The 19,955-nt window shown below is 39.0% G+C and overlaps 2 protein-coding genes across 13 annotated transcripts in view; one reads left to right on the top strand and one right to left on the bottom strand.

The window, feature by feature from the left end:
• Nucleotides 1–5,819: 5,819 nt before the first annotated feature.
• SMLR1 (small leucine rich protein 1) lies at nt 5,820–10,276 on the top strand. The gene is made up of 2 exons (XM_058021092.1): nt 5,820–6,034; nt 9,478–10,276. Exons 1-2 carry the CDS (start codon nt 5,902–5,904, stop codon nt 9,630–9,632), a joined length of 288 nt encoding a protein of 95 aa, XP_057877075.1. The 5' UTR covers nt 5,820–5,901; the 3' UTR covers nt 9,633–10,276.
• Nucleotides 10,277–14,036: 3,760 nt separating this feature from the next.
• Nucleotides 14,037–19,955, bottom strand: part of EPB41L2 (erythrocyte membrane protein band 4.1 like 2) — a 107,248-nt gene continuing 101,329 nt past the window's right edge. For all 12 annotated transcript variants that reach the window (XM_058021425.1, XM_058021415.1, XM_058021413.1 and 9 more), the window contains 2 exons: nt 19,263–19,401; nt 14,037–15,275 (listed from right to left, as the gene is read on the bottom strand). In XM_058021425.1, the coding sequence (XP_057877408.1) occupies nt 19,294–19,401 (108 nt within the window). In that variant the 3' untranslated portion in view covers nt 14,037–15,275; nt 19,263–19,293. The remainder of the gene's footprint in view (nt 15,276–19,262; nt 19,402–19,955) is intronic.

The raw sequence follows: 19,955 nt of genomic DNA, 5'->3' as shown, positions 1-19,955 counted from the left end.
ACTCACTCACTCACTCACTCACTCTACACTGCCTAAAGGTTACATTGATTTTATCTTTACTAATCAGGGAGAAAAGTACACTGACAGGCAGCCATGAGCTGTCTGAGAGATGAGACAGAAAGAGATTCAGTTTGTTTTGCAGTGTTCGATTAAAAAGAAAAAGATACCCCTCAATTAAATACACTGCTTGAAGTCTCACGCAGAGAGCATTCATCATTTGGCTCCTAAAGATCCATGGTCTTCCAACAGAAAGGGATTCAGCTGTCAGGAGGGATGCTGCAGGACTAGGCTATGCCAGATACAGCTGAAATCCAGAGTCATTGGGAACCAGGCTCATTAGATACAGGTGAACAGTGGGCAGCTCGAACAAGAAACCGTACACACACACAAACACTCTCTAAAGTGGGTAATAGAAATCAACCCATTTCCAAAATTTTTAGCAAAATTGTTCAATGGAGAGAGTAAATATTTATTAACTTACAATATCTGGCACACTTTAAAATTTGTATTTAACAGAAATACAAATAATAATTCCAAAATAAAAATTTACTGTCTCTCTGTTGAGCCATATTTCAAGTCAAGGACAAGCATGACAAGCCATGAATATAAAACATGGACTCTATGGAAAATGCTGTGGTCAGAGGATTGGGAACAATGAGATTTTTTATTCTTTCAAAATTGTGCAGGAAGCAAGAAAGATGTTGACAGCAGCTCATGTCAGGGTGGTTTAAGCAATAATGTATAGAATATGTTACTTTCAATGAATATTTTGGTTTGTGCTCAAAGAAAAGGCTCATCCATTTGTACCACTGCCAGATGTTTGGGCACAGGTAGATTACTATTCACCTGTACAGGTGATTAACTACAAAGCTGAAATTTAAATAACCTGTACTGAACTTTGAAAATCAAGAAGCCTGAAAGAGCCCTGGAAGCTGGGCAAGAAGGTTTTGGCATTTTTTCCACTTCAGCTAATTTTCCATAAATCTTAATCATAATATTGAGAAGCCTAGAAACCCATTATTTTTGTGCCAACACTCAAATGATCTGGCCTAGTTATAGGTAAAAAAAACTAAATGCAACCCATGAAGAATGCAAAGATTGTTCAAAGAGATAGAAAATCAGAATATAAATACACTACTTAGCATAGTTTATGCAAAATAGATGGTACTTTGTTAATGAGATTACAAGTCTCTTTGATAAAGTCAACCACAGCTTCAATACACCTAGAAGTCCTAAGGCACTTGAATCAATAGCACAAGAAGTGCTCATTAAAAAGTAATCACTTTTCTATATGAATAGAGCACACAAGTAATGAATTAGGAATTGCTGCAGGGATCTTAAAAGTCATATCCACAGGGTAGCTACTGCAGTGCTCCTGGTGAGGCAGTGGTTACACATCTGGCAGCAAAGCCGTCTCCAAACTCAACCAGAAAATGGATCCAGTTTCACAATAATCTCATTAACACCTTCCCTCAAAGCCCAGAAACAGCTTATGCAGCTTTTCTGCTGCATCAATAACTTGAAGCAGTTCACACCATTCAGACACAAATACTTGTATTAGAAAAGCAACAAAGTAGAAAATCAGCAAAGTAAGAGAGGGGAAAAAACCCCTCAGGTAGAAATTTGTATAGAATCAGCACTTCTAAAAGGTGCAGATCATCAAAGGCTTGATGCTGAGCAGTAAGAAGTGACAAGCAGTGAGGCTGTGTGATCTGGATCCTTTGCTGGGTTTATCATGACACAAGCCATTAAAACATTTCCAAACAAAAATTTTCCATCAAGAAACAAGCTTAAAAGGTCATCTCTAAAACTTGCCCTGGGCAACAACAACCCTGAAGAGGACTGAGACAGCAAGCAGGTGTGTAATTCAAGTGCCTCCAAATGCTCTACCAATCAGGGCCTCACAAGCCCACCCAATGAGTGAAAAACTGATTAGCAAGTGGGAATAGAGACATGAATATACCTCTAGGAGTGTCTCAGGTGACACTGTTATGGGATTGCAATTGTCAGGATGCCCACATTTCAAAAGATACCTTTAAAAATTAGACAAAGCACACAAAACCTGCAAGGAAGTGTCAAGGATGGGCAAAACCCCCATATTCCTGGAGGAATTAAGAGACCAGAATGGGTAGCTTAACACAAAGATACTGAGACATGGCACTTCCAGGCATAATTACTTTCACAGGGGAAAAATAACAGATCTCCCAAACCTCCCTGATGCCCTGAGGAAGGTGCATGCAGAACAAGTGGCTGAAAGCAGAACCACATCAAGCTCTAAACCAGACAAGAAGTGGCTGTTTTTACATCATGAGCAAGGCATGGAAAGGGACAGATGATTCTCTGTCTCCTGATGTTTTCAAACAAAGGCCAAGTGCTTTTTGGGAAAACAAGCCTCAATCAATTTATTGGATTCTGTAAAGGACATGGAAGGAAATGAAATTGCCTGTAACAATAAGGATATCAAACTACCCGATCTAATAACCTTTATTGAATTTATGTTGGAAAGGAGACAGACAGTTTTGGTGTTCTAGCAGAACACCCAGAATAAAGATAGGTCTAAATGCTCATTTAGCATTTAAATTTAATAACCTTAATATACATTTCAGGAAACCTTGTGCCTTGATAGCACCAGGAACTAAAGCCCTTTTTCATCGAAAATGTGTTTTCTGAGCAGTGTAAACTTACTAATTTACCAACAGCCTTATCCAGCTTACCAACACTCATCCTGGGCTAGGGACACTTCTGGGAATATCCAGTCCTCTGGGGCCAGTTCCAACCCTGGCTCAGGGAGGAATAGGAGTTTTGACCCGCTGGTGTCTGTCCTTACTGAGCCAGGACCGAACTCCTGCTTCCTCTTTCCATCATAATAACAGAAACATTGATTGACAAAAAGTTTCAATCTTACAGCAAATTTTTCAGTGTCTTCTCTAAGAAAGAGCAACCTCAGCTCTGCCAGATCATCTGCTGTGCACATTGGCAATTTGCCCGTACAAAACTCGAGCACCTTGGCTTCTGCCACGGCTCTTGAGCACCTGCAATAACCAGGTTTTCTTTATTTATTGTAGTTCAGTCTTCACAGGCACATCTTCCTCTTTCCCCTCAGCACCAATAGGTACTTCTTTGCCTTTTTATATTTCCTACTAAAGCCATCTAGAAATTTTAGAGAATATTTTCCTTTGGAAACTGTGATTGAAACAAAATATTCAACAAGAATGTGTGTGAAAATATGTGTCCTTAATACATGCACACACACAGAGAGATCAGCAGTATAAGTAATTCCTTCCAACAAGGTAGGTGTGATGTTCATAATTTCTGGTGTTAGTTGGCAAGTTTGGAAAATAGAAAGTCATTTGAAGTTTGAATTGATTCATTCATGTTCACATTTCTTGCAAATAATCAAAATGACGCGGCTGAAATAGGAATTTTATTGGCTGTAAAATTAATGTTCCTGAAATTCCTTCTCACAGGAAATTAGGTTTCTGATTCAAGCCAAAATGAAAACTTTGAAATGGCTGAAATCCCTGTTAACCATAAAGCAAACGTTGGGCAGGCCCACCCTGCAGCACCTTAGGGGTAACAAGAGATCGGTTCTGTTTTCCATTGGGTGAACAGTCAGTGACAAGTTCACAAAGCCTGTGAATCCACCTATTTCCCAAACACACCCAAGCCCCACAGATCAGCCAGGAAACCATACGTTCCTTGTCAGTAATCCACGCCTGGCCCACATTTCCCAGTTTTCCTCTGGCTGTGGCAGACGACACGCGAGGCATTGCTGCTGCAAACAACCCTGCCTGCCCAGCAGCAGAGCTCCCCTTGGCTTCACACAAACCATCCCAGCCAGCCCAGGTGGGAATTGAACTGCCTTCATGGCAAAAATGCGTTTGACCTCGTTTCCACTGCATTTATCCTGCTTCAATATGGAAATTTGCATTACATGTCAGCCACTCTGAGCAGCCACGAGCCAAGTTTTGCTCCTCACTGCTGAGACCAGAGCTGGCAGCAGCCATTTCACAAGGAGGTTGTACAAATGTGGAGAGTGGAGAATTTTCTTATTCTTCCCCAGCAAAAATTAACCACTTTGAATCCATCAGGCGCCTGAAACCACCTGGTTTGAGGCAGATGTGACAAGCAAGTCAAGCTACTTATTTCACCCCACCTGACTCACATTTGACAGAAAGAAATTGTATCACAGGCACACAGAGTAACCCAATTTAAAAAATTCAAGTAATTTGCCCTTGTATGCAGGTATTTAGTGCCCATAAATGTCATTATGGTCCATACCAGGCATATCAAAGAGAAGTATCCCTGGGCTCATTTTGTAATATCACAGTGCTCAGAATTCAGTCACAGACTTCACTCTCAAAGACCAAGCTTTCTATCTACTCTTCATATTTTTATATAATAACAACACAGTTAGGAATGAATTTTAAAAAATGTGCCAGAAGAGTGTTCATCAAATACTGCAACTGTTTTGCAAACCTGAACAACAACAATCACAATCGTCTAAAAAAAAAAAAAAAAAGGGAATTAACTTTTCATGCACAAAGGAAAAAAGTCTAAGGAATTTATTGATCACAGCTGACAGGTATCTATTCAAGAAAGGAATTATCTGGCAACAGATGGGCCTATAACAATATTAGTATCTTCACCATCTGGCTTTTAAACCATGCTTTTCATCAGTAGTTCATAAAGCACTTTACGAAGGAGGTCAAACATCTTGTAGAAAAAGGCAGAATAAGATACAACAAAGCTGAAGCTGAACAAGGATAAGCAAGAAACAAGATGCTCTCCATTTGCTCTTTTATCAGTTACAACAGCAGGTAATTAACAAAACAAGGAATTCACCTATAAACATTATATTATCCATAACTTCTTAAAAAGACAGGACCTCAAATATCTTACAGTTCAAAAAACTTCAAATGTTTTTAGGTGAGTTTTTTTGCCTCTTGAAAACAATACGTGAAGAAAACAAGGTGAACACAGAAATACCCCTTTCTCTTGAAAGTCTAAAAATCTGCTGCATTTCCCCTTGGTTTCAGCCTACCCACCTACCCAATAAGTGAAGCAAACCTTGTACAGTCTTTCGGGATGCTTGGACAGAACTGCTTACAATATGGTTGCAAATCTGAAGGTGTAGAGAGCTATAAAATAACTAATCATCTTTAAAAATTTGATTAAGAAGATCAATGCATGTAAGGCAGAGTTTTGCCATAGCCTGGTGACCGGATGGGAAAAACAGAACTACTTGAACATTTAAAAGGTTCTTGAATTCTCTGGCACACCTCTGCCCCCAAAATCATACATTTTCAACTTCACTAAAATCATACATTTTCAACTTCACATACATTTTCAACTTCACTTCCACAGCTGCTCTTCGGAAAGAATGCTGTTGGCACCACATCACCACAGCTTCTTGCCTCAGTGGTTTGGTCTGAAAACTCTTCAGAGCTGAGACCACATGTGCCGGTGTGGAATGTACAACAGGGTCCTCACCCTGAGTGAGAATTTGAGATCTACTGTAAAATTAATAATATATCTAAGAAGAAGGTGCTTATTATTCAGAATGGCCTGTACAGTGTTAGCAGATGACAGAACCCACACTGCTCCAAAGGCAGGAGCAGCCTCACATATTGAGCCCTGCCCAGCCCAACATCCAAAGGTTTCAAAGCCCTGCATTACTTCAGCACACACTTTGAAACTTTGTTGTTGAGTAACTTTGTGAGTGAACTCCAGTACTTGTGGGATCACAGACCTAGACAAACAAACCAAAGTCCAAAAAGAGATAGTGGCCTGAGCAAAGGGCAGAATGTCCATCAGGAGAAAAAGGAAGAAAGCAGAATAAATAAGGTCTAGACTTGGAAACCTTAAGGATCTGGCTTGGCACGGTTTCCAGAGAGGAAAATGAGTGTGGGTTACATACTGTCAGTGTTTGTGAGGGAGCTGCCTGGTCCTGTTCTCTTTGCTGGGATCTTTATGCCCGTGACTTTGCTCCTGCTGCTGCTAATTGTCTACTTCAGGATCAAACTAAGAGAAGGTGAGTCAGGACTTGGGGACAAAGACTGGGAGGGAGAGAAACCTTCTCATTCAACAGGCAACTTAGGCTTGTACCATTAACTAAACTGAAGACAACTATGATCAGAAACAATTTTATAAAGTTGTACTGTATTTTAGACCATTTTGTGTTTGAAAAACACAAAGTATTTGTTTACAACTTGAATTGACCCTCATTTAAAATGCCATAGTTTTATATACTATACTATAGGATATTTTACTGTTTTACACTATAGAAGGGGCAACCAGAACAACAAAAAAGGCAGTTAAAGTACAGATCATTTTCTTCTGTGCTTACACTGTGCAAGTCTTCAGTGAGACAGGTAGCAGCAGTTACACCCTATAAGTAATTGGGCTTTCAGTACGTGTCTGTGTTCTTTCAAAAGTATGTATTTGCTCTTACTTTGTACCTAAGAGGACATTTGCCATGTTGCCTTTTCTATTTTTAAATCAGCTTAAACTCACTTCGAAGATCCATCTTCTGAGTAAAACAAAACCAAACCCCGATCCCCATGCAAATGTGCAGTGATTGTAACACATCTGTGTACTGAGAATTAAGGCCGCTCACTGGGCCCAAGTGTAGGGAGTTTCTTTTAGACAGGAGCATCCTGTACCTCAGACCATCCAGTCTCGATGGGATGATCTTCATGCCCTCCAGATTCGGGTCCCAGCTGCAGCAGCAGATCCACACATGCTCTTGCTTTAGGGTTCCAGCTGCCAAAGCCAGCCTTGGGGCACATTCAAACCCGAGGCCTCAACCATTCTTTCCTGCAGCTCTTTGAAAGCACTCTTGCTGACACGGGCCTAATCTTGTTCCTCAGATTCTCTGTCTTTTGATCGTTTTATCCATATGGAGTGTCAGGAGAGCTAAGAGGACAGCCCAGATTTTCTCTGTAAACTGTAGATGCTTCTTGATGCAGCTTGGTGAGAACCCTGCCTGGGACAATGTTTCACAATGCTTCTCCCACTGCAGGCTTCAGCTCTGGCAGAGCAGGCTGGGGCAGACAGGCCAGTCCTGTCCACAGGGCTCTGCAGATCTCCTGAGGCCTCTCACCGGGCTGGCCTGGCGTGCACCAGCCCAGCAGGAGAAGGATTTACCCACCAGTGCAAGGCCAGGACAGAAATCACACTTAGAAATCTCACAAGACAAACACTGTTATTTGTGCACTCAGATTTTACTCCATCATGAAAATTTGGCCCCTTAATATAAGAAAGGTCATGTACAGCCAGAAATGTAAAATAAACAAACTTCCTGTTTTGTGCAAGTCTCCAGGCAGGCTTTAACAGAGGAAAGGTGTTTGCATACGAGCACAGACCTCAAGCTACCTTCAGGCGGCTAAAACTTGAACATTTCCTGTTCAAGATGTGCTTTCAGATGCTGAATTAATCTGCAAGGGAAGCCTGCTCGACATGCCTAACCCAGCCCTGCCTTGGGTTATAGATTATTCTTAGAGCAAGGTGCTGGTGGTTTTTCACACGCTAATAAAACAACAACAATAAACAGTGCAATGCCAAAACATTGTGCAATTCAGTATCTGTGAGGAAACAGGAAGGCTAAGCAGCAGGAGATTAGTTTTCTTACTTGAAAGTGGTTGAAATGAAAGGTAGTGACATTATTACATTTGACTTCAGATAAAAGCAGATAAAATATTTTCCCTTTCAGTAAATTATATGAGCTCTGTGCTCATATAAAGTCAGACATTAGTTATTATGAAATAATGCTGAGCGGCTACTGAACTCCCTGTTACCTGGTGATGCTCTCACTTTTCTATTCCAGCTAGGATGAAGCAAGCCAGGAAAAGCAGGTGGGCTACTGATCCCATCACTTCAGGTATTTTGCTGGGGCTCAGACAATACTTTCATTAAGCCAGATGATCCCATCTGAAAAAAACCCACAGACATTTGCATTCGTGATGCATGATCAACTGCTGAAACAGACTGTCCTGCCTTTTTTCACAGCACTCATATCCTCCTTAGATACACTTTCTGTAGATTATTTAAAGGTCTGTAAATAATCTACAGCACCAGATGTTAAATTCTGCTTCTCTTACAGCACAGAAAATTTAGCCTTGGATTTGTAATGAGTTTAAGCAAGCAATGGTTTTGTAAATTTTCTGAGATTAGTAATCAAGGGTGTAAGAGAGAGGTGAATGAGGTAGTTGGCAGACTAATTTGCCAAAGGAATATTGCTGCTGTGCTTCTCTCTTTCAAAACCAAGAAGGATGCTTGAAGGGAATCATCAGGCTTTTCAATGCCTCAGGAAAGGAGACACTTTGGTTTGCAGATCACAGGTGTTCTGGCTGGGATTCTCAAGAGGATGTGAGATGAATTCCTGTCCGTGTAATACTTCAGGCATTGCATTCCCAGCTCTGTCTCCAAGATCTTCTTTTTCTTGAGCTGTCAGAACCAACCTACTGTTTTGGCCTTCAGCCAACTTACACAAAACATCCTGAGCAGCTCTCCCTGTACAAGCAAGTGGAGCCAGCTTTAGCTTAAGACCATCAGGTGAGAGAAATAGATAAGCCTGAGAACAGACTCCTTCAAATGCTATCTATCCTACAAAACAACAGAAATTCTGCAGGTTTCAGCTGTCCATTTTCCTAGATCTCTTCTATTGAAAAAAAAATAAAAAGAAAAAAAAGAAAAAAGGAGAGAAATTTTTATTACTAAAATCAAGGCTGCCTTGCTTCATTGTTAAATAAGCATTTAATTTTTCTCTGTGCAGCGAGAGAGAAGCTCTGCATAAATATATCAGTATATAAATACCTTATAAATAAAACCAAATCATCTAACAAAAACAGCCCACATTTCTTCTGCAAAATTAGCAATGACAAGTATTTTACTTTTTAATTTTTAATTTTATTTTCTTTAATTTTTTATTTTAATTTTAATTTTAATTTTTTTTATTTTATTTTTTTTTGTTTCTCCATCCTTCTTCAAATAATCTCCAAACCTCCAACAGCATGGTCATGTTCTGAAGATGTCCAGTTATGTGGGCAGCAAGCATTTTTCTGCTCTGTCTGTACCACAGGCAGCATCAGGAGCATCAGGCCAGATCAAGGCTCTCACAGCACAGTTGTGTAAAGCAGAACATGAATTCCTAGTGTAAACTAACTATGCTCTTTGCTGTTGTTTAAGGGTTTTATTCTGATTGAAAGCTGTGGAGGCAAATGAAAACAGAGCATTTCTGCTGATGTCAATAGTTCCTGCTAGTGCTTCACTGGGCATAGTAACAGCCCCAGACACACTCAGATGATTTTCATCTAGGATCATGGACCAACTAATAACAGTGTACAATTTAGACACCTTCACCTTAGCAAGATTAGTTCTTATTAATATAGGCCAGCTCTTTTTCTTTATAAAAACTCACCATAAGAAATCAGCATATTCTTATGGAATTTTTGTGTTGTTTGGATTATTTTTCAGTTGAGGAGGAAATTGCCATGGCACAAGATTCTAGGAATGCCTTCACGAATCACCGTGGCCAGTGGAAGAAACCCAGGAGATCCAGAGAAAAAGAGAACAGATACAAGAACTCAAGGACATTTAAGAGAGCTTCACGTCTCAGGAAGCAAGCTTAAACCCAGTACTCAGCCCTGCAGGCTTAACAATAACCAGCTGTAAATAAATACCATACATGAAAACAAAACTGGAGAGGAGAAGCCAGTGCTGTGCCATCCTAATGAAACAGCTGCTGCCATCCAGAGTTCTTGCAAGCAGCTCTGAGCAGCCCAGCAGAGACCAGAGGCCTCCTGCAATGAACTGCCTTGGGTCCCTTGTGTGACCCAGGATTTGGGGGCAGGGACAGAGCCCTGCTCACCAGCCCCTCCCTGGCCTACCAAGGAGAAAGGACATAACGAGCTCCTGAGAGAGCTGAGCTGGCACATCCAAGGCAGGCAGCCTTATGAAATCGAGATGCATAAGTAACAAGCTGATATCAAGCACCGACATCTGGGAAATTGAAAAGGGTTTTGAAGGGGAAGTGACATTTATTAGCTTGTACGCTTCAGGAAAGACTGTGGGGTTTGTAAAGTGTTCTTTCCACAGAATTTGGAAGCAAAATGTAACAGTAGCGGGAAACAAAAGGATTTCTCTCTGCTGATCAAAAATGCTGGATTTTGAAACCATGGAAAGATTTAGTTAGTATTCTGTAAAACAGCTATTACTCTCCTTTAAGGACAAATCAAATGGATGACTTTTGCAAATAAACTGCAGAAGCATGGAATTATGTTTTTTGTGTGTAAATTCACATGCATTTTTTTAAAAAAAAAATCTTCCTTCCTGCTGCCCTGTAGCTGTAGATGCACAGTTTTAAGGGCATCTCAGATTGCCTGTGGCTGATGGCCCACAACAAAGCAACTCAAACAGTTTGCAAGTACTACTGGCTGTTAGCTTCTCTGATTCTGACTCTCAAGTTGAAACCCAAACTGGCAAGAAATGAGAAGTGACTGTCATTACTGTCCTCAGTGTTTACTGTCTCTGTCTTCTAATGATTGCTGTCTGCAATTACCTTTCAAAAAAGCTATTTATCATTACTCATCCTGTGAGAGTGGATAATGCCTTTTCTGAGATTATGTGTGGTTTGCACAGTTTCGGTTCTCATAGACTTTTAAGAACTTCTTGGAATAATTTTACAGAAATACTTAATAGGACCATGACCACAGGTTTAAAAAAAACACTGTAATTTATCAAAGTCTGTGGGGAAAAAAGGAATTTAAACAGCAAGCACCCTTACACACTCTCCCCCATTTAAATACTACCCAAATTAAAAAAGATAATTCATCACACTGGTTTATATCTGTGCAAATAACACAGAACACATCGCACAGGTGAAGAGGCAATTATTTGGAAATGGAAAGAATCTTTTGCAAGGAAGTTGAGACAGCTGCTGCAAAGAATTTACTTTCTATATTTAAGAAGAACACTGCCTTCTTAAAGCAGTGATCTGGGATATTGATCAGATGCTAAAAGAATTCTAACAGACAGAATCCCAAACACTCCCTCTCTCACTGCCCAAGAAAAGATTGGCCAGGACCACATGTAAAAAATACAGAATAAAAATTGATTTTGTTAATTCCACAGTGTGCCTGAGAATGGGGAGATTTGAAATGTCAAGAAGTGGTAACACTCTTGAACAGCACTTCATTGTAAAATAGTGGTATGGATACCAAAGACAATACTGTACATAGACTCTGTGCCTTTGACAGAACTGCTTATTGGGCTGTAACTGCTAACATGTAGGAGGATCTGACATTCACGACTTAGCAACACGCACTGAAAATTCTCAGGCCTTGTTGTTTTCAGTTCCCTTACTGAAAAGTGTCAAGAAATATGTTTTCATGCTACCAGCATAAAACACACCATACAACTCCGTCAAAAAGGGAAAATACGTATTTAAATAACACCACAGAACAACATCTTTGTCTATATAAACTGTACAAGCACTCTCTAAACATATATGGAGAGTAATTGCAAGGAAATAACTTATCGTCAATTACTGCTGTCACTGAAGAGTCCTCTCTCTTTCTGTCTCTAGCAATAATGTGAAGTTAGACTCTACTCCACCTACAACCAGGAAGCATGTTTAAAACCTTCCTGCCTGTGACTGCTCCCCTTTCACTTCCCAGAACAGAATTTCAGGTCTCAACATTTAAGCTGGAAAGGTACTGAGAGAGATGATAAAGTACAAAGAATGAGAAAGCACTTTTGGCTGGGGAATGACTGAAGAAAGTGGTTGATAGGTGTCTGTTCCAAAGTCTGCAGTGATGCTGCCCAAGGATGCTAGAGCAGGGGCAGGTTAAAAAGACACAAAAAGTGCTTTTGGTTCTTTTTTTCCTTAAGACACACAGAAGGGTTAAAATGCCTGCCAGAGGAAATTTTTTAAAAGCAATTAGCTAAAAATCCAGAGGCAGAGAAATACTGATAAAGACTGATACATCAGCAAGTATTCGAAAATCGCTCGAGGCTGGAAGAATATTTGGGAAAGAGCTACTTTCTAATGTAGCAATCATAGTTACACACACCCCAAGGCAAATACCAGTAGCCTCAGAGATCTGGGAGAGCTAGTCACTTAGCCTGGCCCAGCAGACATTCCTATAGACTTACCTTCAAAAACTCTGGTAGAATTTGCCTCAAACCAAACAGAATATTTTAACACTACAGGAATTATCACAGCATTTCCAATGCTCGTAATTTGTATTAATATTACTGCTCTATATTTTTTCAAGTGCAGTATGAAAGCCCCAAACAACTGAGCAGCCTGAAAATCAAAAGTTTCAAATTTTCCAGAGGTGTAGTCAATATTTTATTCCATCTGTTTGATGTCTTCTGTGGCCCAATTAAAAGTTGCTATTCAGCTGGACTGTCAAACAGAAGAATACTTCAAGAAACACTTGTACTATAGTTCCTTATTGCTTTGAGCAATAAACCTTTTGTTTAAAGTTTTTCATTGGAGTTGCATACCTGCCATTTACAAAATCTTTATCTGAGAAATAATCTGTAGAATGAGTCCAACATTTATTATGAACCCTGAGGTTATCATTTTTAAAAATGAAGATGTATTAAGTCTTTTGTAAGACCCACATGACTCACTTTTCAAAGTATTTAAGCAGAATTAATTGCTGTAATTGTATTTGAAATTGCTCATGTATTATAAAGCTGGTTTGTGAAGTGCCTTGAGAACTATTTCTTTTTTTGCATGCTGTAGTTTTTGCTGTAGGTATATTATATATAAAAAGGTAACCATGAGATTTGAGAATTGCACAATATTCCAGATAATTTGAATAATTACATAAAACTTGAATCTGTAAACCTTGACTATTTTTATGACTGATCACACTTAGGGCTTAGGTTTTCCTGTATGACAATGGCTGTTTAATTAGTACATATTTAATCAATGCAAGTGATAGCTATGCACAAGCTATGCTGACCTGAAAATACTATTAATTTTTCACTGACAAAAGGTTCATTTAGTATTTGAAGAAAGACATATCTCAGTGAAAATAATATTGTTTCAAGAATATAATATTTGCAGCTTTAAGAATTAAATACAAGTGCAATTAAACCAATATTGATCTAACTAATGAGACCAATCCAAAATCAATGAATTCAAGCAACGTGCTGTCCACCCACCAAACGAGATCTGCAACTAATACTACACCATATCAAAAATACCTTAAAGATTTTTATATAGCTTTTTCTTAAACTTTTGTAGGAAAAATCCACTGAGACATCCTTCTAAATGCATGTGTGTCCATTTTGACCTACATTTACATATCCCAAACTTGCCACTTCTTTGACAACCTACCTACCCATGCAGCATTGTGTCTGTGTTATCAAGCTGGATGGGGCTCTCTTCCCCTTTTTGAAAAGCAGAATATCTCTGGTTTTGAAGAAAAGCAGGCAAGACTGCTACCTGCTAATTCCCCAGGTAATGTGGATGCAGTTGAGAATGACTATACATGAACAGAAATTAACATCTCTGTTACTGTTGTCATACGTTACCCAAACGACGCAGAGCCAAAGCCAACGAGAACTTCTGTCACACAAGCGTGCTGACAGATGGCAGCCGTCTAAACTGAGAATAGCACCAAAAATACACTGCTCAGGAGTGAAGGAGAATGTAGTCAGAAGTTTTATGATTTGTTTTGTTATCTGAAAACCACAGTAGATCCTATCCCAATGAACTCAGTAGAACCACTTGTGGACTGGGGGGCATTTCAACTTCCAGTGTGATGTTCAAATCTCCTCTGTTAAGGCAGCTGAAGGTTCTTCTTTTAACTACAGAAATCAGGAGTTTATTGGAAAATGTTTAAAAAACACTGGTACTTAAGAACCAGGCAATTGTGCCACCCTTCTGGCAGCCCTGCAGACCACTTGCACTAATCCCTGTTTTTAAGGCTCTGTGACCTCTAAAATTGCAGTTCTCAGAAGTAATCTGCTCACTTCAAATATCCTCCAAGCTTATGTCTGAGTGCCAAAAGCCATACAGAGAATAAACAACTTTATTTTATAACAGAATTACAGAAAGCAAAATATCACTTAATACAACTTTAAGCTACTATAAATCTAATTTGGCATTTTAACTATACACAGAGTCAACAGCAAAAAAAACCCCAAACAAACAACCCCCCAGCAAGAACAAATTAAAAATAAACCCCAATATAATTAACAGGTTTTTGCCATGGCAGTCTCAACTGATGGTACTCTCGTACTACTTCATGAGTGGAGTTCATCTTACATCTTTTATTCAGTAGCCTAAAAACCTGCATTAACCATTAGAGGAAAGCATGTGAAACATATACCTTCTCTGTAACAGAAATGTCAGTTCTAACATGGAGACACAGTGAGGTTTAATAGCAAGCGAGCATTCTACACATGTATCCAAACAATGGAAGTACTGAAATTGGGACACGGTAAGAAAAAAAAAGCACTACGGTTTTAAGCTGCCTAGATCATCTCTTGTTGGAAAAAGAGAAAGATATTTTGTTCTTCCTTCTTTCCTTATCTGGAATGCTGCAGACAGCAAAAAGTCTGCAAAAAGTTGAGCATTGGCACCAAAGTGCAAAAAGAACACAGTGCTCAGTCAGAAGAAATCTGTCTGCAACTCCTTCTCCTCTACAGACTGCCACACCATCTCTGCTCCACAGAGAGGAGAACCTTGGAAAAGAAAGAGTTACAGAGATACCAGTATAAAATTTATCCAAAGAAATATATTTTTTCAAATTTTAGCAAATGTTTTATTTTTATAAAAAACTTCATTATGTGATATCATATATTTACCTGAATAATCTGAAAAAAATTCTGTAAATTACTCCAGTAAGAGATTTCACTTGAAATATCTGAAAAAACTATATCTAAATTAGTAAAGATCCTCCTTCCTGCACAATTATCACCTACTCCAGTGAACAATGATTTCCAGACTTCTTTTGTTCACTTTCATATAATTAAGAATCAGTTTCAAAAATACAAGTATTTGTGCAAAAGAAGATCATATCCTCTAGAACTTCATTAAAAAAAACCAAAACTCTAAGATTGTTAAGAAGTGGTTATAAAAATAAACAAGAAAGACTGTAAGGGAATATAGACCAAAGATGTTAAAAGGAGTTTGGTATTGGCATTTAAGTCGTGAACATCTGGTCATTGTTGCTAGGCCTGGTGGATTCAGTGGAGTCATGATGACTTGGAATGACTACAGTTCTTCGTGGTCAGTGACATTTATATTTCTGGAAGAAAAAATGATATAGAAGGTTACATAAGCAGTTCTAACAGATAGTATGTCAGTGTCACATCAGAATCAGAAAGTAACTTTCTCAATGCAGGGTTCTTTGGGTTTTTTTTACAAGAAGGGAACGTTATTTAATTTAAAAAAATGTTGCATTGACCAAAATCCCCTTCAGTCATTAGGCATACAGTACTACACTTTTTCAAAGTAGTCATCTTCCCAAAATTCTCATGTTATTTTAATTGCAACCCCTTGACAGTTTACTGAAAATTTTAATCCACAACCTAGAACATAAAAAAGGAAGGTACTTGTTCAATTCAGCAATTCTTCAGAATCAGAATGCAGTATATTTTACTTCTATTAGAGAAAACAAGTCTGCACCAAGAATTCTGCTGTAGTCATCAGAGCTTTCGCTGCCTCAGAAACAACTATGCAAAATTCATTGCATGACTCCATTGCCTTAGCACAGGAAAGCAAAAGGCTCTTGACAGATAGTCAAGGCACTTCAGGGGGCTTTCTTTTGTTTAGATGACTAAATTTTCCCCTTAAAGTTTAACTGAAAGACATCAGTCAAACAAGTCTCCAGGTCTGACACAAAAGTAGCATGGAGAAATGTCCTCTTTTATTCTCTCACAAGCATTGAAGACCAGGAACCTGTAAAGCAATTGACAAACGCAGACAAGAACAACTGACACACTCCAGTCCTTTGCAAACAACCATTCCACAAGGTCGATGTTTTTCAAAAATGCAAAAAAAAAAGCCCTTCAGACAATGGAAGGAATTCTTTGAATGCTTTTTTCCCCGAATAAAATTTTTACAAAGTAGTTAAATATTTGATGAAGGAACAGAATCAACTTTGCAGCTGGTCACTAATGTAGAAACGTGGTGCAAACCTGCCAAAACAATTTTTTCCTCCCATGATCCAGTCCCCTCTCAAAAGATGTAATGACTTCTATGGGATATATTGTGTTGAACACTGATTGAAGATTAAGGTAGCATGAAGAACCTGGCACATTCTACACACATGTAAGAGAAGAGGCAATCCCTGCTTGCAAGACCTTTAAATTCACACTGATTAATAATGAATGCAAAATGTGATGGTAGCACACAGACTAGTAAAACCCTGCAAATCCAAACCATCTGTTCTGCTGTCTCAGTGTATCTTTCTACCTTAGATCCTGTGATGGAAGTGCTGAAAATATGCAAGGGGTGGTTTGAGTGTGCATGTTTAATGTTGCTGTGATCCAAGGGACCAATGAAATCACCCAAAGCACAGGCATTCTCCTTACTGCAAACAGCTCTCACAAAACTGATGAGCATTTTTCCAAGCCTTCTAGAACATTTATGTGATGTGGGGACTCATCAACCCCCCCTATCTCACAGTTCAGTACAGTTCCCTGTCCTCCCCTGTGCTTTTAAACCCAAACTGGAGCATACATGTTATACCCATTTTCAGTGTCACTAAGCAACAAAGGCATGAAACAAACCCAACTGAATGCTGAAATAAAGGTACAATGAAAAAACAGACATTTGTGCAGTGTTTCTTATTTTTGGTGCTTTTCCCCAGCTCTCCCTCACAAGCAACCCCACCTCCAGTGCTATTTTTCGTTTCTAGCATTATCTAATGTGAAAACAATTTTAAAAAGTATTAATGCTACCACATGAATATCCAGGTGTGTGCTCATCTAGCACTTCAGAACATGACCCATGTTTTCTCCTGGTTTGTACATTTATGAAAAAAATATTAATTTCTTTTTCAAACACAGAATAATCTGACCAAATGTGAAGAAATTTTCTGGAGGCAGCCCAAACTCAGTTCTACTACGTTTTACATCCTGAAAAGTTATGTAAATTCACATGCTGAGAAGCACAGAGGAAAAACTAGCCAGAAAATAGTGTCTGAACACACATGACCAAAACAAACATTGCAGTTCTAGCACAATCTGTACGAGGTCAGGAAGGGAATTGGAACCATTTTGACAGAGAAGCTGGATAAACTTCCTGTCTTCAGGCAGAGGGCAGGCAATCCTACTCTCATCCCCATATTCTCCATGGCACTCAACATTGCTGCTCTCTCCTGCACACAGCAGGAGCTCAGGACAAACACTCAGGAGGGTTATGTGTACAGTGATGAGACCCAAGAGTTCTGCAAGCAGATGTGAAAAGCTCTTGCCCCAACACTCCCCCACCACGGGCAGTCTCTTAACTGACCATATATCCCTGTCAACATCTGGCAATGGGTATTAGCTCTCCCCTTCCTCATCCACACACAGGCACGCTCACTACTACCCTCTTGTTAAGAAAAGAAACACTTGTAGGTACATTAAATAAACTAAAGCTTTATGTCTTTCAGCTGAAAATACACATCTGTAATCAGACAGCTCAGGAAGAGTCCAATTCCTTGACAACAGTCATGCTCCATGGAACAGCATTCAATAGATGCACTTCATATCCTCTCAACTGATACTTGAATCTTTTCTCTTCTGGATCCCAGAAGTGATACTCAACAGTTATATCTTCAGCTTTTAGGCAATTCAGGAACAGCAATAAATTTGATCTTTTTAACACGACAGATTATCAGGATTATGTGAAAAACACTCTCCCCTCTAGCAGCTTACACCAAATTTGGAATCAAGTCAGCATCTCATTTTTCATATATTCCTGGCACTTCATGGCTGTGCTCAAGTCTGCTACAGCTGCACGTTGAAATTTATAAAGGCTACTCTCCTTGGGTAAAGAATTTTGTTCAATATTAAAGGAACACCTGCCTGCACAGGACATAGAAGTCTCTTGTCCATGGGCCACAACCACCATTGTATAAAATACTAAACTGGGGGGGATAAGAATCATGACTACTCTCATTTCTTTATAACATATAAAATGTATTTCTTCTACCTTGTCTGCCCCTACATCAACATTGATCAAAGTGCATATTAAAAGCTCAAAGATGTACTAAGACAATTTTCCTTAAGATGTTCCAATAACACTGCTGCTCTTCTAGCCAGATACAGAGGCTGGTCAGTAAAAAATCAGAGGTCTCCTAATGAAGGTTTAAACCACTGGTTTTTATATTTCTTTATAAATCTCTCCCACTGATATACCCATTTATCAATTAACAAAACCTTTTTCTTGAATCTGAATTTACCATTAACAAAACCATCCATTTTGAAAAAAATCTCAAGCTCGACTTTCATACCAACAGCGTCACAAGCACAGGAAACCTGAAGCTTTACACCCTCAAATGGTTACAGAGCTTTAAGACTTTAGTCTATAATGAGCACAAGAGCAGATTTATTCAGTGTTCATCCTGTTCTTTCTATTGAATACATGAAGGAGAACCTGAGAACATGAAGGAGAATACTGAGTGGTTTTTTCCTTTTTTTTCTCTCAACCTAGAAAGGAGAGCCTAACAAACTAACATGACTTCCAACAGCTTTTTCAACTGATAAAAGGCTTTAAAACTTGAGCTTCCAATACATTTACCTTCTTGCCTGGGAAAATGATAAAAGGCCAAAAATTTCAGTGCGTTTAGGATTAAGGATTAGCTGACTAAACTGAAACGTTCAAGTGTGTCCTTTCACTACTGAAAACTACACTGTCTTCCCACTAAACAAGCAAGATGTTAGGCAAGAACTATAATTGTGCAGGTAAACAGAAAAGTGTGACACATCCTTCATATTCTGCAGAAATAGCTCAAACCCACTTCAATACAAACTATAACACCCTGACCAGACATCGCAGAAAATGCTGTGGGAGTACTGTGACAAAACTGGGAGATGTCTTTAGGAACATTTGCAACTGAAATTAATGTCATATTAGACCTAAGATAAAAATTCTTATACTAATAGTCTTCTATTAGCACCTGTTTCAACTCACCCTTCTGGGAATCCCTAACTTAAAGATGTCCCATATTTTTCAGCTGCAAAGACATGACTGCAACAGCAAACTGATGCCACATAACATGTGTTAATTATCTACATAAGCTTACCTGAAGTATTTGCTCAAGAGCATTTTTGATTTTAGTCTTCATCTTCCTCAGCAAGCTCAGTTTCTTTGTGCACCACCACTCTCGTCACAGACATGTCAGGGTGCTGTTCTTTGGCTTCTTTGATTGCCTGTGCCAGGGCCTGCAGAGGTATTTGAAACATGGAACTTAACAACACCAAGATTACATGCACGTGGGGCCAGAGAATGGGAGAGTACCTCGAAAAATTTGGTTGTAATTTTTCAGAACTGTAAATCCCTGAACTTGAGATCAAAGGTAAAGAAACCAACCCCCAAACCAAACCAATTCCCAAAACAGAAAATCCAAAATAAAGAAAAAAACACCCCATCATATTAAAAATTTACCAAGATTTCCAGGAAGTGACAAGTAACCAAATAACCATAAAGTTTTAAGGTAATTTTCTAGCTCATCTTAGGTAAAAAGAGAGTATTTCTATATCCCAGAACTTTTTGAATTTCTGCAAAGGATTTATAAAATACTCCTTAACAAGAGTTTAAGATAGTACAGAAAAACAAGAGTGCCCTTCAGTTTCCTGAACAAAACAGAAAGATACTTTGGAGTGTACACTAAGCATGGTACTGAAACTCTGGAATAAGATCATAACAAATTTCTCAGCACAAGAATCCAACTCTTCTCCTTGTACTAGTTTAAGAGAAATTTCTCTAGCCTAATTCA

Source organism: Melospiza georgiana, chromosome 3 (assembly GCF_028018845.1).
Source record: "Melospiza georgiana isolate bMelGeo1 chromosome 3, bMelGeo1.pri, whole genome shotgun sequence".
Classification (NCBI taxonomy): domain Eukaryota; kingdom Metazoa; phylum Chordata; class Aves; order Passeriformes; family Passerellidae; genus Melospiza; species Melospiza georgiana.
Note: the sequence above shows the minus strand (reverse complement) of the source record. Positions and strands in the feature narration are given on the sequence as shown.

Coding starts and splice junctions, on each gene's coding strand:
- SMLR1 (XM_058021092.1), top strand. CDS start 5,902: ATGAGTGTGGGTTACATACTGTCAGTGTTTGTGAGGGAGCTGCCTGGT. Junction 6,035..9,477: donor CAGGATCAAACTAAGAGAAG/GTGAGTCAGGAC, acceptor ATTATTTTTCAG/TTGAGGAGGAAATTGCCATG.